The sequence below is a fragment of the Molossus molossus genome, unplaced genomic scaffold (genome assembly GCF_014108415.1).
Source record: "Molossus molossus isolate mMolMol1 unplaced genomic scaffold, mMolMol1.p scaffold_m16_p_20, whole genome shotgun sequence".
Lineage (NCBI taxonomy): Eukaryota > Metazoa > Chordata > Mammalia > Chiroptera > Molossidae > Molossus > Molossus molossus.
Genome location: NW_023425356.1, coordinates 41,904,404 through 41,930,146, shown reverse-complemented (window position 1 = coordinate 41,930,146; position 25,743 = coordinate 41,904,404). Strand labels below are relative to the sequence as shown.

General features: G+C 41.6%; 1 protein-coding gene across 2 annotated transcripts; it reads left to right on the top strand.

Annotated features, from left to right (window-relative positions):
* Nucleotides 1-4,353: 4,353 nt before the first annotated feature.
* On the top strand, nucleotides 4,354-25,003 carry TSEN15 (tRNA splicing endonuclease subunit 15). 2 transcript variants are annotated; one of them, XM_036273699.1, is made up of 6 exons: nucleotides 4,354-4,485; nucleotides 6,832-6,913; nucleotides 7,222-7,357; nucleotides 18,795-18,936; nucleotides 24,672-24,780; nucleotides 24,865-25,003. In XM_036273699.1, exons 1-6 carry the CDS (start codon nucleotides 4,354-4,356, stop codon nucleotides 24,921-24,923), a joined length of 660 nt encoding a protein of 219 aa, XP_036129592.1. In that variant the 3' UTR covers nucleotides 24,924-25,003. The 2 variants fall into 2 exon arrangements, with proteins under 2 accessions (XP_036129592.1, XP_036129593.1); XM_036273700.1 differs by lacking the exons at nucleotides 24,672-24,780; nucleotides 24,865-25,003 and adding an exon at nucleotides 19,446-20,558.
* The last annotated feature ends 740 nt before the right edge of the window (nucleotides 25,004-25,743 follow it).

The following is a 25,743-nucleotide window of genomic DNA, read 5'->3' as shown; positions in this document are numbered from 1 at the left end:
TATCAGTGATTTCGTGGGGCTAGGGTTGGGAGAAATGGAGACTGATTACTAATGAATATGGGATTTCTTCCGGCAGTTGGGGAGGGGGTGGCAATGAAAATGTTATAAAATTTACTCTGGTGAGGTTGCAAAACTGTAAATATACTAAAAGCTATTGCATTGCATACTTTAAGTAGAGAGAGTTTTATTTCCTAATTGACTTTTAAGAGTTCTGTAAAAATTCTGGATGTGAAACTTTTCTTTCAATTATGTGTAACAGATGCCTTCTCCAAGACTATGGCTCCCCCTGCTATCTTTATGTCAGACATTCTTAATTAAAATATAGTCAAACTTACCAAACTATTTTTCATAAGATTGGTACTTTTTGTGTCTGATTTAAGAAATCCTCTATCTTGGGGTCATAAAATATTTTCATATTTTCTCCTAAAATCTTACATGTCCACATTTCATTTTAGACCTTCGATCTACCTAAAATAGATTTTGTTTATGGTGCAATTAGAGATTCAATTTCTTTGTATGCAAACATACATAAAAATATGCAACATTGCTCTGGTCGGTTTGGCTCAGTGGTTAGAGCGTTGGCCTGTGGTCCAGAGAGACTGGGGTTCAGTTCCCGCTAAAAACGTGTTCCTCGGTTGCAGTGTGTCCCCCTGGTTGGTCGTGAGAGTGGCAGCCACTCGATGTGTTCCTTTCACGTCGATGTTTCTCTCTCTCTTTCTTTCTCTCTCCCTCCCACTCTATCTGAACAAAAAATGGAAAAGTGTCCTTGGGTGAGGATTAAAAAAAAATGCAACATTTATTGCCTCAACTTTTCGCTGCACCTGCAACATCATTTCTGTGAAATGTGTATGACTCTCTACTTTGTTCCATTGGGTTATTTATCTAACCCTGTACCATTATCACACACTGTTAAATATAGATCTTTATAGTAATTTTCCTCAGTTCATTCATCAGAAGAATCTTGGTTATTTTTAGTCTTTTATGCCCACATTTCAGAAACAGGTGTTAGAAAAATCCCTGTTGAGATTGTGATTGGAACTGCTAGACCACTTTGGGGGAAACTGCATCTGTAAAACACTGAGTCTTTCATTTCAGAAGCACAGTATGTCTGTCTATTTATTTAAGGTCTTCTTTAATGATCTTCAATAACATTTATAACGTTCTTCATGAAGAACTTGCTCATCTTTTCTAGGAACTTTATTTTTGCTGCTGTTTATTTTTATTCCAAATGTAAGCAGTATTTAAAGAATTAAATATACTCTATCCTTATTTTGTAAATGGGGAGTTGAGAGTGCACTTTAAACTTTTGAGAAATTGGAGAAAACATATTTTTAATTATTTTCTGCATGATAGAAGTCCCTCATATATGCTCATGCATATGAATAGTAAAACATCATAGCATTCTAAATATTTTACTAAAAGTATAAACATCCCACCTATTCTCCTTGAAAATTGTATTCTTTTTTTTTTTTTTTTTTTATCCTCACCCGAGGACATTTTTGGATATTTTGTTCAGATAGAGTGGGAGGGAGAGAGAGAAACATCGATGTGAAAGGGACACATCGAGTAGTTGCCACCCGCACAACCCAACCAGGGCCGGGGACAAACTGCAACTGAGGTACATGCCCTTAGCAGGAACAGAACCCAGGTCTCTCGGGACCGCAGGCTGACACTCTAACTGCTAAGCCAAACAGGCCAGGCGAAAATTGTATTCTTTGTGTGCAAAAGAAAGAACAAGATATATATGAACATTCTTACAACCAGTGGGTTAAATGCTGATCTAGAATGCTAGCCTCCGTTTTCCAACTTGAAATCACAGCCTTACATAATACTGTGTAAAGTGTTTTCCTTTTTAACACACTAAACATTCACATTACAATTCAAGGTCTGTTTTTCCTCTTGAGACTCTGACTGAATTAATATGTCTCTGCCTAGACATGAGAGTTTTTTTGTGGGAGTAAAATAGTCTGGCTCAGACATCAGGATGGGAAATCAGTAGAGCAAGTGCCAGATTACAGAGAATTTGATTACATCCAGAATACTCAGGGGGGATTTTATTGTTGTTACTTACCTAACTTTTTCCCTAACCACTTTGATTCTCTAATATAGTGAACTACTGAAGCATTTATAAAAGGAGTCTACAGTCTGTCAAAAGCTGAAACTCTAACCTGTTCTCTGTGGATTTCACCCTAGATTGCCACAATAGTCATTTTGATTCTAGTTCTTTAAATACTAGGTTATGTTTATATTCCTAAATCCTTTTTTTCTAAGCCATTCTCAATCATCAAAACTTATCTATAAAATTTCATTGCTTAATATGAAAGCCAAGAAACACTCCATTTTTATTCCTCAACTTTTTAAATAGACATTAAAATTGAGAAGCATTTAATATGCATGCTTGAATGTATCATGCTTTATTTTATTGTAAGCAATAGAAAATCTTTATTTGCCAAAGGGTACCATTAGTCTGTTGCATTTTCAGTTTACAGTTCTTTCCACATAATCTGGGATTTCCCCCACCCCCTTTTTCCTTAAATTTAAGCTTAAACTAAAAATCTTCCCCTGAAGATGGTTGAGCCTTGTTCACATAGTACCTAATTCCATTGGGTCTCCTTACTAATTTATTAAATTTCCCCTCTACTCACATTAGGAACAAAATGCTCTTAAGGCTTCTATAAATACCATCATATGAACTGATTGAGATCTTTAGAGCCAGAGAGAAACACTTACTTACTTCTAATTACTTGAATTAATGTCAATGTTCAGTGCTTCAAGGAGCCTTCTCATTTCAGTGCCATTGGCTTCTTTAGGGCTCAGCAGCTGCTTTGTGGAGACAAAGGTTAATGATGGTTCAAATGCAATACATTCTAGGGAAACTTATGACTCTTCATGTGTGGTTTTACATCACATTCAGGAATAAATGTACTTCTTCTCCCTGGATGTAATATACTGTATTTCTTTTGATGCCTTCAAAATTTTATCTGGCTTTCAACAGTTTGACTTCAGTCTGGACTTGGCTGTGTTTATTTTATTTGGTGTTCATTTAGCGTTCTGTACCTGCAAATCTCTGTCTTTCATAAAATTTGGGGAAATTTTTTATTCTTCAATTTTTTTCATGCCCCTTTCCCTTTCTTTTCTCCATCTGGTATTCTGTGTATATGTATGTTGGATTAATAGATATTATGTAGTAGGTCTCTGAGGCTCTGTTCATTTTTTTTAAACAATTTTTTTCTCTGTGTTGTTCAAGTTGGATGATTTCTATTGCTCTACAAGTTCATTTTAAATCCTCATTTAATTTGGCTGTTAAATCCACCCAGTGAAATTTTTTATTTCCACCTGAGGTGCTGCTGTTGCTGAGCCTACCTCCTGGACTGCACTGAGCCTTAACCTAAATGCCAAGGAAAGGGGACTTCTTGTACACTCCTCAGCTGCCCACCTCCAAGCTAGTTGCCCTCCTACCAGAGTCGGCCTGCTTCTGTTTGCATTCCAGTATATCCAGGTAGTTGCTTTTGTATGCTGTCCAGATGTTTTCTACTGGGGGATAGTCCAGTAGGGTCTTTGTCATATTTGGAAACATAGTTCTATTGCTTCCTGGGACTTCCATTCTTGAGAGAGTCATTTCTTGCCTAGGTCAATGCAATAGCTTCCTAACCATTCCCCAGATCTACTTTTGCCCACTCAGGTATATTCTCAACACATCAGCCAGAGGGTTTCTATTAAACATTAACAGCAACTTCCAGTGTCTCCCCATTTCACTCATAGTAAATCCATGAATGCTTACAGCGCCCCACCCTGTCTGGTTGAAACTCTTCATCCTTGGCTTCCTGGTCACACGTTTATGAAGATTTGCATCCTCCTTTCCTGACCACTCATTCAACAACTCCCGTTTACCCTTGCTCCTCTAGTCCTGAAAGGTGAGTCCACACTACAAATGGGTTCTTGGTCTTTCTTCTTTCCACTTTCTTCTATAGAAATCTCACTCACTTCCACTCTTCTAGCCTACATGACGCTGAATGAGGCTTTTTCTGTTTCCAGGATCTGGAGACCTGGACCCAATGCTGAAGGGAGGGGGGCCTTATATATTCCCTACTGTCTCAACAATGCTGCAAACAGCACTGATGTAAGGCAACTTCTTCACCTCGTATCTGCCCAGATTGGAATAAACCAGAGTGCGTTCGGGCAGGTTCTGGCTACTTTTGTTAGAGGGAGGATCTAACCTAACCTGGCTCTCAGCACGTGAGCCCTCCTGCGCGGAGGCAGTGGGCGGCGGGGAGGCGGAACCTATTTGCGCGCGTCCCTGCTTCCGGCCGGGCGCGGGGCGCGGTGCACAACGCGCGCGCATCACCGCCCGGCATGGAAGCGCGCGGCGATTCCGAGCCGTCCGCGGGCTGCAGCGGTCTGGGCCCCGGCGGCGCTCCCGGCGGCGGTGGTGGCGACGCCCACTCATGGGCCCCGGAGGACGCCTGGATGGGTACCCACCCAAAGGTCAGGAGGCGCGAAAGGAGCTGGGCGCCCGTCCAGGCCCCCACCCCAGGCGGAACCCCCAGGCCGCGCCCCCCTCCTAACCCTCCACCCCTGCGGGGCTGCACCTCCGAGTTCGCGCGAGACCCTCCCGGGAGGGGACCCTTGTGCGCACTGCCCGCCGCAGGCAACACTGTTTTCGTTTGTTTAACTGAGTCCAACTATTGCTCTGACCTTACCCCCCTCGCCCCCTTCGCCATTCTTCACCGGGGTGTCAACGAACCCGGCCCCTCTCAAGCCGCAGGTCACCAAGAGCCTCTCCACCGGGGATGGTCCCCTCCACACTGCCCCCAGGACGGTCTGTGCGCCGTGGATGGGTCCGGGAGTCTGTAATGATGAAGGTTGGGACACTAAGCCTTGGGCCCGAGTGTGCGTCTTGATTTTGCCGCAGTGCAGACTCCTGATTTTTCTAAATTCTTGGAGAGTTTGAATAGGTTCTTCCCCAAAGCAGAACTACTTTGCGGGTGTTTGTTTTTGTTTTTGTTTTTTTCATTGTAAGCGGTAAGGGAGAGAAAGATTGTTCCTTGCTTGCGTCTGCTTGGCGGATTGCTGTCTAGTACCAGTAATACCCTAAGCGACGAATGAACCGTGAATCTCAGGGACTGGTCTAGTAACTTTGGGAGAATTACAGTCTTCTGCTGAAGAGCAGTATTTCGTAGGGAATCATCCCAAAACAGGAAGAGGACAATTTTGAAGGCAGAGGTCTGAAGCGTTAACCTCGTCTCCGTTTATCTTGCTTAATTTTATCCTGCTGGTCTGTCCCCTAATTCCCCCTCAAGGTGAGAAAAACAAGCAACAACACGGAGATGTTAATCATTCAGTGCCTTAGGAAGGAAAACCGTACCATGGAGAGGCAGCATCATGGTTAGGAGCATGAACTCAAAGCCGCATCGCCTGAGCTTGAATCCTGGTTCTGTCACGAGCTTTGTGATTTGGGGGCAAATTGTTGCATCTCATTGCACTGCAGTCTTCTCATCTGTAAATGAGAGCACTTTCCTCATAGGGTTATACCAGGATGAAATCAGTAAGAAGTGAAATCCCAGTAGCAAGTTTTTAAAACTTCATCTAGATTTGGTGGTGCTAGTCAGTTTTTATACTTGCAGATTTTTTTTTGTCTTTGAAATTAATGACTATAGAGGCCCAGACCATCCAATCTTCCCTTTTGATTTTTTCCTCTTGAAGGACCTAACTGATTTTATAAAAAGAAAGGAAAAGATATTGGGTGTTTGATTTTTTTCCACTTCTGCCTTATTATTCAATTTGAAAATTACTTAGGTCCATCTAGTAACATGGTATCAGATTTATCGTCCTCAAATACCACTTTCATTATATTCTCATGCTTAGAAGTCCTCAGTGTTTCCTTATGGGTAAAATGCAAACTTTTAGCTTGGCTTTCAAGGTCTTGCAACCTGATCCCCAATTACTTTTTCAGTGCTATTTTCAAGCACATTTGAGGTTTGAGGAGGACAACTGATAACACCCCTGTTCTGGGCCTGTACACTTAGGATGAGGTTGATGGGCCGTGCAGTTCTGCTAGTCCCTCACCTCTGCATTAGCTCCGCTGACCCACCTAGTCACTGACGTGGCTGGACAACCTCAGGGTTCCCCTGCAGGAGTAGGCCCCTGAGGAGTGTTCCCTCAATGCTGACCAGCAAGTCTGAAAGCAGCAGCAGCTTGCTTGGTCCTTTCTTTAAAATCTAGCAATTAAATAACTGCCTACTCTTGAGTGAGAAGGAGAGAGAGGCCAGGAGTGGTATTCTCACAGACTCTCCATGTGCAAATAAGAGATCAGGGGAATAGAGGTTCCCACTAACATGCCCCAACAAAAATCTTATTAAAAAATGTCTACTCCTGGCAGATAGGTTTTCTTATGGGCCCTTGAATATGTGTGGCTTATTCCCACCTTTGTGTGATTAGTTACACTGTTGCTCTACTGTCTCTTACTCACATCATACATGTCCTTCAGGCCCAACTTGTATCCCACCGCTACCATAAAACATCCACCAACCAAGTCACCTGAGTATAGCTCCTCTGACCTGTTGTGTCATGTTTTTTTTAATTCCACTCACTTGGTTTTTAATCACTTTCTGTCACCTATTGTTATTTGCCTAACAGTTGCAGGCGTGCAATGTGTTTACCCTAATAATTGTGAGTTTTCTAGAGGCAGAGATCAGATCTTGTATTGCCTTATAGCTCCCGCTATACCTAGAATTGAATTTTATTATATATATATAATAGTTGTTGGTTGAGTGAAAGAAAATATTAAGAGATTCTTCTGTCTCTGTTTAACAATTACATTTTGATTTTCAGTATTTAGAAATGATGGAATTAGATATAGGAGATGCTACCCAAGTTTATATAGCATTCTTGGTTTACCTGGACCTCATGGAGAGTAAGTGTTTGTTTATATTGCTTTATTATTGGGGCTGTGGTGGAGGGTTTGGGAATTAAGTTTGGATGCAGCATTATTGACATTATAATAAGCCATCATTTATGCATTTACTGTTAATTTTGTCATTTTGTAATTTCATCATTTACATTGGGTAACTAAATTACTGGGTAACTAAATAAAAGAGAAGATAAAAATGTAAAGATAGTGTTATAAGTGATGTTTGCTCAGCTGAATATTAGGTAGAAGTTTAGAATGTTTATCCTTGATTTTTGATCAACACTAATGTCCACTTGCTGATGCTCTTTCAGGTAAAAGTTGGCATGAAGTGAACTGTGTGGGATTGCCAGACCTCCAGCTCATCTGCCTTGTCGGCACCGAGATAGAAGGGGAAGGGTTACAGACTGTGGTGCCTACATCCATCAGTGCTTCCCTCAGCCATAACAGGTGGGCAGGTGCTTGTGGTCTTTGTTTAACAGGTTAGTTCATCACATTGTACACCTTAAACTTACATGGTGTTATATGTCAGTTATATCTCGGTTTAAAAACTGGAATGTGAGTGGATGAGAATGATGATATATTACAGGGAATGTTATATTAATTTTACAATGAAAATACATGCCAATCTGGATATTTCCTTGTTAGAAACAAATTATTTTCCATACACTGCATAACCAATCTGAGCACGCCAGTTGTAAACAGCTCTCCTCGACTATGCTGCTTAGTTGTTTGAGTACAGCAGGTTTTTTTGTAATGTTCTTTATTACTCAGGAACGTTTACATTTTTATGACTAGGAAATCTGGGTAGTATACAAAGCCTGGGAGCCGGAGGAGTTGGCATTTTGCTGGAGGTGCAATTTCATGTTAGGCATGATAGCTGTCCCCTTTATTAAAGTCCCAAGTTTGTAAAACTGTACTAAACTATTATTTACATAGTTAACTATAACTGAGTCATAAAATATTTCCCCAGTGAAGACAGTACATAATCTCACTATATCCTTTAAAACCACTTCATATACATGACTATTGAGTGGCATGTATATATTTGCATGGTGTATTATTTCCATTATTTATTTTATGGTGTATATGTATTTGCCAACTCCTTAAAGGTAGCAGTTCTAGGTAGCATTTGATGTTATATCTGTCTGAATTTCTGAGATCACCTACAAAGTTCTTGTATTCATTCCTCACTTAGTTTTCCAGGTTTTGGACCTGGTAATCTTATTTACATAGTTTTGGCAAGAGCACAGACAGGTTCCATTATAGAATGAATCGGTATTACAGTGGCAGTGAGTGAACGCACTCTCTGAGCAGAAGTAGTCTGTGACCAGTATTTTCTGTAAAGTGCTTAGACATAATATATGTTCACAGTGAAAACACTGGCATATTCTCTAAGTCTCAGAAGGTTTTTCAGGTCAAAGTTGGCATGAAGTAAAGTGAGTGAGATTACCAGATCTCCAGCTCATCTGCCTTGTGAGTACTGAGATGGGTTACAGACTGGAGCCTACACCCATCAGTGCTCTCCTTGTAAAATATTGATTGAATACGAATTGCTGATCTCCAGTAGGAGAACAGAAATGATAAAGTACCCCTATCTCGTTATCTAGTGGGAAAATTATGCTGACGGAGTATGAGGTTGTTTGCATTTCTTGAAGGACAGGACTCATCTCCTTTTTCTCTCATCTAAAGATACTACTTAAGCCTGGCTGGTGTGGTTCAGTGGTTGAGCATCGACCCATGCACCAACAGGTTCTCGGTCAGGGCACATGCCCAGGTTGTGGGCCAAATCCCCAGTGGGGGGCATGCAGGAGGCAGCCAGTCAATGTTCTCTCTCATCAGTGTTTCTATCTCTCTCTCCCTCTCCCTTCCTCCCTCTCTAAAATCAATAAGGAGCCCTGGCTGGTTTGGCTCAGCGGTTGGAGCATCAGCCTGTGGACCAGAGAGTCCCGGGTTTGGTTCCCACTAGGGGCACGTACAAAAAAAAAAAAAAAAAAAAAATCAATAAGGAAAAAAAAATTAAAGATACTACTTAATACTAATGTAAAATAATTTTTAAAATACTATATTAAGTTATATATTTGGATTATATATGCATATGGGAAGTACTCTAGATTGTTTCTTACTAAAGTGAATCTAAGAATCTGTGTAGTACATTTGGTAAATGACTGTAGAGGCTGTGAATACTCTGATTTCTCAGACCCAGCAATGGTATAAATGATATCAGTAGTTTCACAGAGGTCGAAGAGAGCTGATAAATTTGAAGATGAGACAACCAGAGGAACCCTAACGAAAGCCAGGGGCCTTGTTCAGTGCTAAGACAGCAGATGAAGCCGGACGTGTGTTCAGAGAGCTTGCCGGGCCTTGTTCAGTGCTAAGACGGCAGATGAAGCCGGACGTGTGTTCAGAGAGCTTGCCGAGCTCCTTTTGGACCACCTTGCCTTTGAGATTTGTTGAGTGTCCTAAATGGGAGAAGTGTATAACAACAAAGTTAGGATAATAAAATTAGGGTAATAGAATTTCACGTTTCTGTAATAATATTAGTATTATAGGTAGTTGAAATGGGAAAATATCTTAAATGACTTACACTAGGACCTATAGCAAATTATGGGGAAAAAATGTGTTTCTCTTTTTTACTACTGGTTCGTATGTTTTTCTGACTGAACCTATGTTGTCCTCGATTTCAATGTCAATTTAGTTTCTTTTGTAAAATATGAGATGCTGAAAACTAAAACCACAGTTGCCATATTTTAAGCTTATCTGTGTTTATACATATTGTAGGTTAATTTTTAACAAGCTAAGTGAAGTGTTTTGTAAATTATAACATCCAGAGACAGTGAAGATACTGTTTTCTTTAAGTGATCTGTAAATCTTTTTTTTTGCTTAGTAATACCAGTGAATCATTCATCCTGTTAAACCTGACTGAATTATAAAGGGCTCTTTCATCCTGGTGCCTGAAAGGGATAGTGGGTAGCTTATGAGAGGGTGGAGCCTCTCCCATAACCATTTTATCCCCCCAGTCCCACAAATTAGTGGCATTTCTTTTGATTTTTGGTAATAAATGAGTACCCTCAGCCATTTTATTTGAGAGAAAACTTCCAAATGTTCTCTTAGCATGTTCCCATCTGAGTATTACTCTAGAAATTTAGAAAAAGGCTTCAATATGCCATATACCAAATTGATCAGTTGCTAATTCAGCAGCCACAAGGCTAAATGTCTAAAAGTTTTTGTCATTTGGTTTGATCAGGAATCTTTTGGCTGTAGTATTGCAACTTACTAAGTGTTCCTCCTTTTTTTTTTTTTTATCCTCACCCGAGGATACTTTTTCATTCTTTGTTCAGATAGAGCAGGAGGGAGAGAGAGAGAGAGAGAGAAACATCTATGTGAAAGGGACACATCGAGTGGCTGCCACCCGCACGACCAACCAGGGCCGGGGACAAACTGCAACCAAGGTACATGCCCTTAGCAGGAACCGAACCCGGGTCTCTCCGGACCGCAGGCCGACGCTCCAACCGCTGAGCCAAACTGGCCAGGGCAAGTGTTCCTCCTTGATAACACGTACCACCTTTATTGCTCCTCTATATATCATATCTTTGGTTTTCTCTGACTGTTTGCTGTCTTCCTTCCCTTTTAGAAAATAACCCCCTGAATCAGGAACTGTGTTCTGCTCATTGCCGTTTCCCCAGTGCATTGCCTGGTGCCAGATACTTGGTATTAAATAAGTGTTTGTTGAGTGACTGAATGAGCTCTCTCAGACTACTAAATTCCTGCCGTGGAGATTTGCTAAATAAAATCTTAAAGAATTTAGGATATGCTCAAGCAACCTTCCAAGAGTCCAAAAAATTAGAATGTCTGCAAACTCCACTTGCTTGCAATATTTGCCATACTTTACACTGTAACAATAATACTTATCTGAGGATAGAGAGCAATTTCAGTGCCTCTCTTTGTAGTGAAACTCTTTGTCATATCCACCCCTCCTACCTTTAATCCCTTCTTTTTCCTTATTGCAGTGGTGGAGTGAAGGGTTACTAGAACAAACTGAGTTTCTTCTTTAGAACATGTAAAAAAAATTTTTTAAATTGAGGTACAATTCATGTGTGTTAGTTGTAGATATAAACATAATGATTCTATATTTATATACATTGTGAAATGATCACAATAAGTCTAATTAATATCACCTTACATAATCAGAAAAATGTTTTTTTTCTTGTGATGAGACCTTTTAATATCTACTCTCTTAGCAACTTTCAAATATGTAATACAGTATTATTAACTATATTTAGAATATTTTAAAAGATGTTCTTAATTATGAGACCTAATCCTGGAATGCTACAATATTTTTGAATGATACTCTATTAATTATTTCCCTGTAATTGAAAATATTTCTACTCTTCAAAAGTATATTCTTTATTACAAATTCATTTAGTGACCCTTATTTTATTTGAGGCCTAAAGTATAATTACTGGTAAAATGATTTCTTTCATTTTACCTCCCTGCATATCAGATATGTGTCCTCATATGACCTCTGTTGGAAATCTGTTGCTGGTGAAACCCCCAATTCTGGCAGCTTCTTTTTACTGACACAGCATTTTTCTCTTACCCTCCACACAAAAAACACATACAAAAAGGCTTGCAGTTTATATTAGCAGAATGGCTTCCCTCTGGGGGAGGGGGGTAGTCACACAGGCCCTTAATTGTTCAATAACCACCCCTCTTGGGATTTTAGCCACCTTGCCTTTTTTATGAGGAAATCCTTGGCATGATGCCCAAGGAGGTGGTCTGTTAGCCTTGAACTTTTCATCAGGATTGATCCTGTGCCTGAATCAGCTTCTTGGGCATCCTGGGCACCGATTTAAATTTGCATTGTTTTGCCCTGGCCAGTTTGGCTCAGCAATTAGAGCGTCAGCCTGCGGTCCGGAGAGACCTGGGTTCTGTTCCCGCTAAGGGTATGTACCTCGGTTGCAGTTTGTCCCCGGCCCTGGTTGGGTCGTGCGGGTGGCAGCCACTCGATGTGTCCCTTTCACGTCGATGTTTTTCTCTCTCTCTCTCTTTCTCTCTCTCCCTCCCACTCTATCTGGACAGAAAAGTGGGGAAAAAAAATTGCATTGTTTCATAGTTGGATTATGGGGTTTCGTTCTAAAGTATAATGAGGCAGATCAAGGAGTTGATGTCTTTGACTGATGAGGCTATAGCATGTGCCAGTTTGGTCACATTGAAGAGGACAGGAGGAGATACTGCTTTCTGTGGGTTGAAATTAATAATAATTTTGACCCATGATGCATTCTGTTTCAACATTTGAAGTTAAAAGTAGGGGCTGCTTTCAACTTTCTTGTCCTCTGTGTGACTCTCCAGCGATCACTTAGTCTCTATTGAAGGATTCTTATAGAAAAGTGAATGAGAAGATTCATGAAGGCAGTTATTTAGCTTGGGGGAGGGGCAGTGGCCAAACGGAGTTAGCTGTCTGTTTGCCTCAGGCTTGTTTTCAAGTTGCTTCATTAAACTTGGGGATCGCTCTGTTCACTGGGTGCTGAGCTCCTCTCCGAGCAGTTATGAGAAAGAAAAACCTGTTGCAAACATCAAATTCTGTTGCTGTTGACCAACAACTATGATTATTACTGATTTATCTCTTTCTTCAGGTGGGGGTTTTCCCTTGAGATATAATGAACTCAAAAATATAAAATTATTCTTATTATATAGGTTGTGTTTTTCATATGTGGATTTGTGTCAAATATGAATTATAAACAATTTTATTATCCAAATTATTGTTTTAGATTTGTGTGCTGGAACACCTCAACAGTATTTTGTAAAGAACTGAGCTCTTAAAAAATGTGCATATAAGGAGATTTGTTCTTTGGTTTCTAAATTATAATTTCAAACGTAACCCTACCCCTCCCCCCACTACCAGGCAGGATAAACAGCTCAGAGATGGGAACTTCCACTTCGTTTTAACAGTGACTTCCCTCAACTCTGAAGACAAGACAGGCTTCACAACTCGGAGCTAATTTTCAAATGGTAGGGTTTCCCACTTGGGTGTCTGAGCAAGTCAGAAAGTGTTTTGCTGTTTATGTTAAAGAACTCTGGAAACAAATATGAATGAGATGGAAATTTTTGTCCTAAATTTCAATATATGGGCTAGAATTTCCACACAGTTTACCTTGGGAAACACATACAGACACAAGGACATTCTGATTTAACTATACTATCTTGAGAAATGGAAGATATGTAAACATTTTCTTAATAGTTTTTTCCCTTCCATCTGTGTCCTGTCCTCATCATACTCTGCCAGTAAGGGATGTGTAAAGGAACTTATTTTCAACTTGTGTGTCCTGCCGGTCTTCAGACTGTCATTTCCCGTCAGTGCTAAGTATTGAGGTTGCTAATTAATACCTGCGGTTGCTTCAAAAGTAAATCCCTGATATGAACAGGAATCTAACTGATTTTCATGCAATTTAACATAGGTGGACATTATTTTCTAAGGGTAAGGGGTGGATAAAAACATTATGTCCCAGTATGCAAGGTAGCAAAGCTGGCATAGGTACTGTATAGTAATACTTGCATTTACTTACTACTTGGCAGTTTGCAGGCCTTTTTGTGCATGCCACCTCTTTGATATTGACAGTAGTCCTATGTGTAGACGTAGAGGTGTGTTGTCTTCATGTTAAAGTATCATTTCTTGAAAATAATTTCTCCATTGAATTGTACCTTTGTCAAAAATCAACAGACCAGACTTATGACGTATTAAGAAGTAATATATATGACAGTATTAACACCAAGGGTAAGAGTGGGAATGCAGCTATGTAGGAGCAAGGAAATGACATCAGAGAGTTACTTGAAGAAATGAAGAGTAGCCCGGCCAGTGTGGCTCAGTGGTTGGGTGTCGACCCATGCACCAAGAGGTCACCAGTTCAATTCCTGGTCAGGGCACATGCCCAGGTTGTAGGCCCAGTCCCTAGTGGGGGGCATGCAGGAGGTAGCCAATCGATGTTCTCTCTCATAGATGTTTCTCTCTCTCCCTCTCCCTTCCTCTCTCTCTGAAATCAATAAAGAAAAAAAAATGAAGTGTACCAGAAATATTAAATATGTAGGTTAATATAAAAGACTAATTTATTTAACTCTTTCTCTTCTTTTTTTTTTTTTTTATCCTCACCCGAGGACATTTTTTCATATTTTGTTCAGATAGAGTGGGAGGGAGGGAGGGAGAGAGAGAGCGAGAAACATCGACATGAAAGGGACACATCAAGTGGTTGCCACCCGCACGACCCAACGAGAGCCGGGGACAAACTGCAACCGAGGTACATGCCCTTAGCGGGACCGAACCTGGGTCTCTCTGGACCACAGGCTGATGCTCTACCACTGAGCCAAACCGGCCAGAGTAACCCTTTCTCTTCTTAACTTTTGAAAAAGATATGAGTATATAAAGCAATCATTATAACACTGTATTGCATTTATTACATATAGACATAATCTATATGACTAACAGCACAAAGGAAGGAGAAAGGAGCAAAGCTATATTGGGTAAGTTTCTATATTTTGTTAGCATTGAAGTAGTGTTGATCTGAGGTAAATTGTGATAAGTTAAGATGCATATAGTAATCTCTAGAGCTATTATTTGAGAAACTAGTAAAAAAAAAAAAAAAAAGCCCAGCTGGTATGGCTCAGTGGTTGGGCATCGACCCATGCACCAAGAGGTCACTGGTTCGATTCCCAGTCAGGGCACATGCCTAGGTTGTGGGCCTGATCCCCAGTGGAGGGCATGCAAGAGGCGGCCAATCAATGTTCTCTCTCATCGATGTTTCTCTCTCTCTCCCTCTCCATTCTAAAAATCAATAAAGGAAACAAAAACAAACCAAAAAAAAAAAAAAAAAGACCAAAGAAATTAAAATGGTGCACTAGAAAATATCTGTTTAATCCAAAAGGAGATGGTAAAGGAGGAACAAAAAGGATGTGTGATATATAGAAATATAAAGTAAAATGGCAGACATAAGTCCAACACTATCAAGATTAATTTTTAATGTAAATGGATGAGACACTTCAATCAAAGGGCAGAAAATATAAGATTGGATATAAAAACAAGATCCCACTATATGGTCTCTGTAAGAGACACACCTCGCACTCAGAGATACTGGTTTTGGAATAGTCTCAGCTATCGCTCTACAATGGTATAACCTGCACGTGTCCCCCCAAGTTTTATACGCTGAAATTCTGATCCCTGAAGATGATGGTATTAGGAGGTGGAGCCGTGAGGGTGGAGCCCTCATCAGTGAGACTAGCACCTTACAAAAGACCCCCACCGAGGTCCCCGCCTCTTTCATCTCCTGAGGACACAGCAAGAAGGTGGTGGCCATGAAGCAGGAAAGCAGCCTCCACTGGAAAGGGTCATGCTGCAAACTTGATGGAGGAGTCTGTGGCCTCCAGCACCAGGAGAGAGAAATTTCTGTGGTTCATGAAGCTATTTCCTTATGACAGTCCAGATGGACTAAGACGTGCATCGTTCTCTTTCCTTCTGCAATTCTGATTACACATATAATAACTTATTTGCTATTATATCAAGAGGTCTCTCATGTTTTATATTCTTAAATTCTTTTTTTTCTCTGTACCTCATAACACAGTTTGTTATGATGTGTTTGCAAGTTTGCTAGTCCTTTTTCATCTAGTTTATTATTAAGCCTAGTCAGTACTTTAAAAATATATATTTTAAAATTTTAGAGTGTCCATTTTCTTTAGAATTTCCATTTTTTCTGCTTAAATTCTTTATCTTTCACCCATTTTGTGTTTTTTTCCTCAGCACTAGAACATATTTACAACAGCTGTTTTAGAGCCTTTAGCTATTAATTCCAACATTTGTATTTTTTAGCAGCCTTAGTTTTCTGAAGGTCTTCTTAGGTGGACTTTTGCTCTTGATTTGTAGATACATGCACCTGCTTCTTCACACAGCTTAGAGTTCCTCACTGCATACCACACACTGCAGAGGTGAGAGACTGGTGTCAGTGCCCCCCCCTCCCCCCCCCAGCTTACCTTTCCTGTATCTGGCAGGTGGGATAAGGACCTGACACAGTCATTGTCAAGTGTCAAGAGGGGTCACAGCGAGTTCAGCTTTAGTGTCTCCATTCTCTTTAGTGTCAGATGTCTTGAGAGTGGGATCAGGGCTCTGTCTCCAGCAAGAATGTGACGAGAGCTTGCTCACTGTTTTCCAGCCCCTTCCCTAGCTTTGCCTGCTGTTGCTTAAACGTAGCAGAAGTCCCATGGGAGAGTTGGTGACCTGGAGGGCTGTGTCCTTCCAGGGTCCAGTCGGCCACGCCAGTCCATGTGCCGCTAGCACAGGTCTCCTTGTCCCGGGATTGCTTGCCCATGGCAGGCTCTCTCCTCCAGCCACTGTTCCAGACTGAGTAATTGCCCTCAGGCACAGAGTGGCTGTCTCTAGGTCTCTACTTACCTGGGAAGGGCCCATTTCTCCTTGGAATTTAGTTTCTTTAAGCTTCTTTGTGTTCACATCCTTTGTAAGGAAAAAGGTGCTATTTTTAAGCAAATTTGGTATCTTATCCTTGTTATAGTGGGAATGGTGGTCTTTTGAGATCTACATCCCAATTAGAAGTGGAACGTGTTCCTGCTCTGACTTTGGAATAAATAATGTTGAGAAAAGATACACTGCCCTGAGATCATATCTTACATTTTATTCTTAACCGTTTTCATAGTGTCAAGTAGGGGTCAGCAAAACTTCCTAAAGGGCTAGATGGTGAACATTTTAGGTTTATTCAAGAAATGGCCCAATTGAGGCTATTATGTAGGTACTTATATGACCATTCATACTGCTTAAAGATGTAAAAACCATTCTTAGTTCGTGGGTCATGAAGAAATAGGTGGCCATAGTTTGCCAAACGCTGTTGCAGAGACAAGTGATTAAAAATGAAAGTTTTGATAAACAGAAGGCAAACAAATATCAGATACTTTTTAGAAATTAAGTTCTAGGGACATGGTTCATCCCAAGTTCTGTACCATCCACCACTGTATCTACAATAATAAGTAGCAAAAACAGTGACCCTGAGCTAAGACTAGCTGAATTTTTATTTAGCATAACGGAGTTGCATAAGAAATTTTAGAAAAATGTTTGTGAGGAATATATTTTAAAGTGTATATACAGCCATATGGAATCCTTCATTCAAAAAGCCTCATTCATGCTGCCCAAGTATTCTGCTGTCTATTGGGCATTAGCAAAAAAAAAAAAAGCTGTGTAAATAAATACAAGGCAGCGGCTGCAGGGCGGTGGGCGGCACAGGCCCCCTCAGTGAGGCACTTGCTTTCCTGGAGGTTAGGAAAGGCCAGGAAAGGCTTATGAGAAGATGATGCTTTGCTGACTCTTGAAAAGGAGTTAAGGTTTTGCCAGGTAGACATATTTTATTTATCCAATGAGTGTTGCCCGACAGTTATGCTTAACAGCTAAAGTATTACTATAGCGCTGACTTAACTCTTTCAAGGTCATTTTAGAAAAGGTTTGAATACGAGGAAACGAACTTAGAAACTCATTCTCTCATCTCACTTTGTGCCTTTGTAAACGTAAATGATGGGTAGCAGGTAAGCAGCCTGTGTGGCTGGTGTTCTAACAAACCAGTTAGAACCTCAGCTTTTCCAGAAGTTTATTGCCGTTTTACATCACTTTAAAATCTCCAGTCTCTACTAAAGATTAAAAAACAAAAACAGAAGCATTGTAATTATTGTAGTAAGAATATTTCAAAGCAGAGATTTTTTAAAAAGGATTTTTTTGTATTCCATAGCTAATAGGATCGGTGAAGAGTGACCATAAGAATGTGTACCTGGGGATGGGAAGTAGAATTTAAGGGGACAAGTTACACTTTTGCTGAAGAGAAGATAGTGTTGAGTTATTTGTGTAGTCAGTTTAACATGTTAATATGCTAGTAAATCTTTTTCCAGTTTCTGGAGACTTGGTTAGCTTAATGAAAAACAACTGATCATTTTTTATTTGCCTTTTAAAGAAAGCTCCTCCGGAGGTTACATTTACTGAATTGTTGAACACAGGCTTTTTTGAGTAGACAGTAAGGATTTTCCGTTGGTGGTAAATAAAAGGTAATGGTGCTTTGAAGACCTGGAGGTTAGATTTGATAGGTTATTTTCCACAGCAAGCAAACAAATCATTTAGAGCATTGATTGCTTGATACATAATTTTACCCCCAAAAGTTTTATTTCTCTCTATATTTTTCTGTTAGCTTTTATGAAGTATCAGAATACATATTGAGAACCATAAAAATATCCATGTTCAGATCTAATAATTCTGATACTTGGAAAGACCCAACAAATGTTTAAAAAGCAACAACTAACTGCCTTCAGAAGGATGATCTTGGTAGCTTATTTTTATCAGCACCTCCACCCCTCAAACCTGAAAGAACTTTATAGCAATAAAGGAATGATTGGGCAAGTCATGAATCAATAAAATATTACATAACCATTTAAAAGTAGTGATTATGAACACAATGAGGGAAATACTTATTATAGTCTTTTAAAAAAAACACACCTCAATACCAAATTGTTTCACTGTAAGATACGGACTTGGAAAATGGACACTCATGGTCCCCAGCCAGTTCAGATGCACTGGACACTCACCATCGGTGCCCCCTTGGTAGGGTTCTAAGTACAGTGTGACTCGGGGTCTGATGATGGGGAGGTGGTGACTGCAGAAGAGAAGGCTTGGGAGTCAGTGGCTGCCCTTCTCTGCAGTAGTTCTGTGTGAGAAGACAGCTTGAGATGTTTGTATTTGGGCCTTCAGAATCCGCATTATCCATACGACCTTATGGCCTGCCTCTTGCCCAAGATTTTACAGTATTTGATCTTATTAATGAGTGACTGACTCGTAGGTGCATTCTGACTTCCTTTTCAGGATTAGAGAGATCTTGAAGGCGTCTCGGAAACTGCAAGGGGACCCGGACCTGCCGATGTCTTTCACTCTGGCCATAGTGGAGTCCGATTCCACGATCGTCTACTACAAACTCACCGACGGGTTTATGCTGCCAGACCCTCAGGTCAGTCTTGCAGCGACTGACAGTAAACTGAACACAGAAATTATGATGTGATTGTAATTGTGAATCAAGCCTTTCCCAGAACTGCCTCTTCTTCTGCAGCGTGGAAATGCATGAAAAAATAATGGCTTTATTTCATGCCTCAGAAAACTGCTACATTTTGTTCATGGTGACATGTTCTTAGTTTTCATAAAAATGATCTCATTCTATGGAGAAGCTCATGGTTTCTCAGAGTACTTCATGAAGTTGGGGTGCATTTTATTACTTGATGAGTAGCCGAGGTGGAAAGTAAAGGCTAATGATAGTTTTAACCAAAAGAACACTTCTTTAGAATAGTTAAATTGGTTGACATTTTGACAGAAATATTTTAGTATAATAAATGTGTCACCGATGATGTCTTAACATACTTTGTTGGCATAACTAGAATAATTACATTAAATGCTTTTCTAGTTTAGCTTTTCAATTCCAGTCTTGGGGAAAGGCCCACCTGCTCTTTGTGTTTCACGTTGCAGAATATTTCCCTTAGGAGATGAAGCCTGTGCTTCCCGGCGCTCGGCACGCGAGGTGGATCCAGACGCGTCAGCCTGCGGCGTCTGTGTCTCCAGGACGGTCAGGGTCAGGTCGGGGTCAGGGTCAGGGTCAGGGCTGGCTTAGCTGCTCCCGTTCCGTACGTTTTCTTCCAAAGTACAGAACTTTCCCAGATAGGAGGATTTTGTTGTTGTTCAATATAGGGTATTCGCTCTAAAACGTTCTTGTCTGGAGACAGTTTAATTACAGTTGTATACAGTCCGTGCCTACTTGTGTACAGCTCTGTGTTAAGGGGGACACGTGTGTCTGCTGCCGTGCCCTCGAGGCCGCCCCGCCGCTCACCGCTGCTGCTGTTCTCGTCGACACCGCCCTCTGCTCCCGCAGCCTCCGCGCCTCGGGCCCTGCAGCGCTCGGAATGCCTCTCGCCCCGACACCTGCAGCGCTGGCTTCAGTCTGCGCTTCATCCCGACAGAAAGTGAAAAGGTCTCTCCCTTGTTTTTAATGTTGCAGTTGCTGTTCCTTTCTTCTTTGGTTTACTTTCCGTCAGGACTGTAAGTGTGCTCATCCAGAGTGTAAGCGCACGTGTCTAGTGAATGAGGACCAGCGGAGTGCTGCCCACAGGAGCATCGGGCCTGCCTTCCCTTCCTGTCAGCGCAGCCCTCGTCATGGACGATTGCAAGAGAGACAGTGGGGGCCGTGTCAGCCTTAAAGACAGCTTTGTGAAGTAGACCCAGTTACTCCACTTTCGTTATAATATATTCCAATTAAGTTGCCTAAGGTATAAAAAATTACATGCACAAAAATGTTCTAAGTAGCATTACTTGTAATTGCCCAAATTGTAAACCACTTAAAAGTTTATGGCAGGGGTTAATAAACTTTTTCTGTAAAGGACCAGAAAGTAAATAGTTTGTATTTGCAGACCATATAGTCTCTGTCACAGCTTCTCAATTCTGCAGTTTGTAGCACAGAAATAACGACAGGCAATAGGTAAATTGGCATGGATGGCTGTGTTCTAATAAAACTATGTACAAGTGCAGGCCTATAGTTTGCTAACCATATATATGTGTGTATATATATATGTATATGTGTGTATATATATGTGTATGTGTGTGTGTGTGTGTGTGTGTATATATATATATGCATGTATCTCCAATGAATGGTCATTATGTACTCATTAAAAATTAGTAAATAATATAATGAACATGAGAAAATATTAAGTAAAAAGGGCAAGATATAAAAGTGAGTGAATGGGTGTGATCATGGCTGAAAATAAAACACCCAGCATATAATAAACAGATGACAAAATAAAATACTAAGTGGTTTTATAGGATGACAGGACAGTAAAAGGATGTCTTGGTCTTTCTTCAATATTTCAGTTTTCCTTTTTTTTTTGTATTACTTTTATAGTAAAAGTATTTCTAAAAACTATCTTGAAATCTGTGTTAGTTATCTGTCATTCCACAATAATATAACAGACTTTGTAACCTAAAACCACACCCATTTAAGATCTCGAAGTTGGGTCCTTTGTAAGGCTGCAGTCAAGGAGTGGGCCAGGGCTGCATCTCATCTGAGGCTTGACGGGAGGGTCTCTTCCTCACCCGTTAGCAGCAGCTCCCAGTTCCCTGCTGGCTGATGGGCTGAGGGCCGCAGTTCCCAGTGGGCTCTGCCACGTGGGCTTGGCCAGCACAGCTGGTTGGTTCCTCAAAGCCAGCAAGGAGACTCAGCGAGATGGACCTCAGTCTTCTGGAACACGCTCTTCGACAGCCTCTCCTTTGCCATGTTCTGTTAGAACCAAGTCATGACTACCCGAGGAAAATGAAAATCACAAAAATGGAAAAGGACAAAAAGTAGGAATATTACCAATTGGTATGGAAGCATCATTCCTGGTCTGTAGTAGTTCCTCTTTTTCTTTGTTGACATTGAATCTCACGTTTATTTTTGGTGGAAGGTTTCAGCGGCTCTCAGTCTCCCTCTGCTCCTCTGGAGCCTGGCACGTCAGTTCAGGACAGTGTGGCTCTGTAACTCCAGCTGTGACTTTCCAGGGCTGGGGACGCTAAAACCGTCTACGATTTTCGGAGGGTCTCTCCCACTTAATTCCTTTTGAGGGTTTTCATCACAGAGCTAGAAAAAGGGTACCTTTTCAGAATGAAATGTAAAGCTTAATGTTAGATTTATGTGTCCTGTCATGACCAGTGGTCCCCCAGATGACTACAAGACCCAAAGTGTCCTTCAGACTGTGTTAAAACTGTATGTCCTGGAATGTTGACTGTTCCCGAATATTCCCTGTGTACTTGACCAGAGGTGTTCTGTCAGAGCCAGCCAGATACTTGCTAATGTGAATACTGGTCCAGAACCGTTTGGAAAGAGAGGCAACCCAGCTGTGTCTGTCTCATTTTCGTGGAAAACTAGGTAAAGCGATTTTTTGTGTGTGATCAAGTAGTTTTGTAATTGTATTTACATTCATGTCTTCTTTTATACATCTGTGTATCCCATCACCTTCCACAGTAGCTGGCATATATACTAAGCTCCTAATAAATGTTTGGTGACTGGATGAACACTGCTTGTAGACTTGTTGGATTACATGGTGGCTTTTTACCTCAAGGCAAACTAAACTCCATGTGGACGCTAGGGGGCAGTGCTAAACAAGCGCGGTTTCAGACTCCAGGAGCGCGCATGGGCTTGAGAAAGGGTGCTCTTGAACGTTTATTTTCGATCTGCGGGAAATAGCACAAATAAAAATATAAATAAGTTTTATGTGCTCACACCCCCTTTTCCTTTCTGGCATGCCTCTAAAATTACTCTCTCACTGTCATTAAGTATGTGACTTGATTCATGTTCTTTCCAAGTGCAGATCTGTCTCTAAAAATAGACCTTGTTGGGGCAGGGGTGGGTGGTGTGGGTTTTTTTCTCTAGACTATGATTTTGTTCATATGCATATGAAAGGATGAATTTCATTTACTTTCCTTGCAAAAGCCTAATTAAAGAAATTTCAGGATCAGATCACATAGCAAGAGGTCCCCGTTCCGAAGCACTCGCCAAACTGGCTGCATATTCGTGATGAAATGCAGTTCATGTCAGCTTCCTCATGAAAGGGGAGCCCTCTCTGGAGGGGCCCAGGAGAGGGGGAGGGGGCGAGCGGTGATCTGTCTTTGCCTTTGGTTTTGGAGTTCCTGCTCTGCGCACCCTGTTTGTCCAGAGCTCTGGAACGTTGGGTGCTCTGGGTCTGATGAGTCCAGATTAATGAAGCTTCCTGTCCCGGGCCTCCAGAAGAATGTGTTCCTAGACACTAGAGCTCTCTTGTGAGAAACAGGAGGGCAGTGGCTCTTGGGAATTGTAGGTATGATTAGAAAAGAATAGTAAACGCCAACAAATCCGTGTAATCTGTCTTTTTTTACACTGAAACAGCTTTAGACTGCAATATGCCTGGGACCAAAGGACTTCCCCGAAACGGCCTGGTGTTTCATCTTGTCTTTCTGAACGGTCTGCTCTGCACCCCTCTCTGAGGTCACTTTTTCCATTGCAGCCCCAGCAGGAGGCCGTGTGCTGCCACCACACAGAGGCTCCTGCCCAAGTTTATGTTCTGTACAGAAGCTCTTTCTCCATCTGCCGTGTTTTCCCCTTGACTGTTTACATGTGCAGAATGATGTCGGAGCCTCTGCACAACGAAGAGCACAACTTCCCCTCCTCCCAGACCCACTGCTGTCTGTTCCCTCCCACCCCCTCCTGCAGCCCCATCTCTTAATGATCTTTGAAGAAGAACCGCCTCTCAGTAAGGAAAGAGGTTGGGAAAATCACGTGACTTATTGCGTGGGTGTGCTTCAAGTGTTTAGATGATTTTGGCAAACTTCCCCCAAACCGATTTAACCAGGTTTCAGGGTACTGAGTGGAAGTAATATTAGGAAGTATTTAATTAAAATGCACTTCATTTATCTTTAGACATCGGTTGGACTCTCTCTATGTGCTTAGATGACCGGTAAGTGCCAGGGATACAAAGATTAATGGGAAGCGACCTCTGCCCCCAAGAAACTCAGTCGATGACAACTCTCAGCCCAAATCCAGAACCATGATGTCAGTGTGAGTGCGGAATACCTGTCACGTGGTCCATGAGCTTTGTACAGTTGGGGTGCAACAACTTTTGGCATATTAAATAGTTTTCAAACAATCGTATGTATATTACATGTCCCAAGGTACTGCACTTTGTATAAGAAACAAATATTACGCGATGCCCCTCTCAAGGACTTACCGTCTGGGTAGAGCGGAGAAAATCTGTGTGTAGAGATAACGAGAGCATTTCCAGCAGTGCTGGAGATAAAGGCTACGTTACGATCCTGTGGCCCTTCATTCACAGCCAAGTGCTTCAGTGCTCTTTACCTTGATTCTCACAAAAGAGCTGATGTTATTTACTTCTTATTATTAGCTTATTATCCTCATTTAAGAGATGGAGACATTAAGATACCAAGTGGTTAAGCAACGGCTTCACGTAGTAGCAAGTGAGCAGGTGATGAGGACCAGAACCAGTTCTAACACCCACCTCACTGCTTTTCAGAATACCGTGCTGCCTCTTCCTTGCAGGGCCACAGAAGCATATTAATGTTGTCAAGGACACTTTGGAAACAAAAACATTACTTAGTGTTGGAGGGAGTTAGGGTGTGATTTAGGGATCAATTGTATTAGCCTCTTGCACTCTTGAACGAATGTATCAAAATGTCAAGCTGTCTGTGGGCAATCAGGAAAACCGTATTTGTCAGCGATATGCTTACCAAGTTTATCACAAAGAATAAATCCATTAATGTCCATGCTCTTATGTAGGGAAACCTAAAGCAGTATTTAATATTAAATGAGAAAGAGCTCGGAAAAGTTCTCTGCTTGTTGGAGCAGAATTTTGTGCTGGCATAAAGAGTGGACTCAGGGAACTTTGAAATGATGGTCTCACCCTGAGTGAGGAAGAGTCTTCCACCCTAAATCTCCCCCGGGTCTGCTTGCTGTTTGCTTGAAATCCTACCATGAATCTACTTGAGTCATGAAGCCTTGATCTGAATTCATGACAAGCATTTTTGTCGTATCCCACGGGCAAAGCACAGTGCTAAGATTTGGGGGGAACATAAGTCCAAATATTTTCTTAATAGAGTCAACAGATAAAGTTAATTAGTCAAATTGTTATAAGAATTTCTAAATGTTTATTCTCAGTTTCTGTACTTGCCTCATTGCAGACTGGTGATGTTTTGTGGATTGACATTTGTGTACAGACCACACTTCGAGTGGCATATGTTAGAGCTCAGGTGACAAGCGCCGAGAGCCCGAACACCAACAGTAGCCCAGGTATGTGAGTCAGGACGGGCAAGATCATGATGCAGTGACAACCAGTGGATTAGTCTAACAGATGTTTATTTATTGCTCACATAGACCTGGAGTCCCTACTCTGGGAATCGGGTCAACAGGGCCTCCGCCTTCTAGAATGTTGATGGTTCCAGTGACAGGAAGAAGAAAGCACTGTAGTGTCTGCAGTAACATGCCGCCACCAGAAGCAGCCTGTGGCATCCCTACCCACATTTCATTGGCCAAAGCAAGTCACATGGCTGGCCATGATCAACTCCGGGAAGGAGAGGAAGCGAATTCTACCACGTTCCTGGATGAGGAGAAGGAACAGTTGGAGAACAGCATTTCCAGGTAATAGAAAGGAGAAGAGAGACAGCTCAGAAGTGGGTTTAACAACTGAATAGCTGCGGGAACAGAGAAGGAGGAGGCGTCCAACCACAGAGTAAACTGAGTCACTTTGCATGAATGAGTTTCAGGTTGCAACAGGAAGGTAGTGAGAGAACATTGCCAGAAAGCCAGGGCACGAAGCCACCGAAGTGGGGAAAGGGACAGCCTAGGGGCAGGGGAGGAGAGGAGAGTGTGGGAGACAACTTCCCCCCACTGTCTGCTCAGGCTGTGGGTTAGCATCTCAGAAGGGAGATCCTGTGTGTGTGCAGAACCTAGGATTGCTGTCGACTTCCCTCTTCTCCCCCTGCTGATGCATCTTTGGCTGGACGCAGAACATGTCCTAGTTTTCACCTCCTAAGCAAGGGAGAAAGAAAGCACATGTGCCTGCAGTGTAGGGGATTTGGTTGGGCCCTGCGAGAGTATTTTTGAAAGAAGCTGGTTAAACGGATGCGCAGATGAGGCTGGATGTGTGAGGAAGCTGAGGCTTCTCAGGAGAGATGTTATCTAGTGGGATCATGGCCTGCAGTGCGTGTGGCTCTCGGGCTGTCAGGGAACACTGGCAAGGGACGGGCAGGAAGG

Bases quoted from the DNA above. Each gene is read 5' to 3' on its own strand.
- TSEN15 (XM_036273699.1), top strand. From the start codon at position 4,354: ATGGAAGCGCGCGGCGATTCCGAGCCGTCCGCGGGCTGCAGCGGTCTG. The intron at 6,914-7,221 runs GTAAGTGTTTGT...ATGCTCTTTCAG, and splicing joins TTACCTGGACCTCATGGAGA to GTAAAAGTTGGCATGAAGTG. The intron at 24,781-24,864 runs GTATGTGAGTCA...TTGCTCACATAG, and splicing joins GAACACCAACAGTAGCCCAG to ACCTGGAGTCCCTACTCTGG.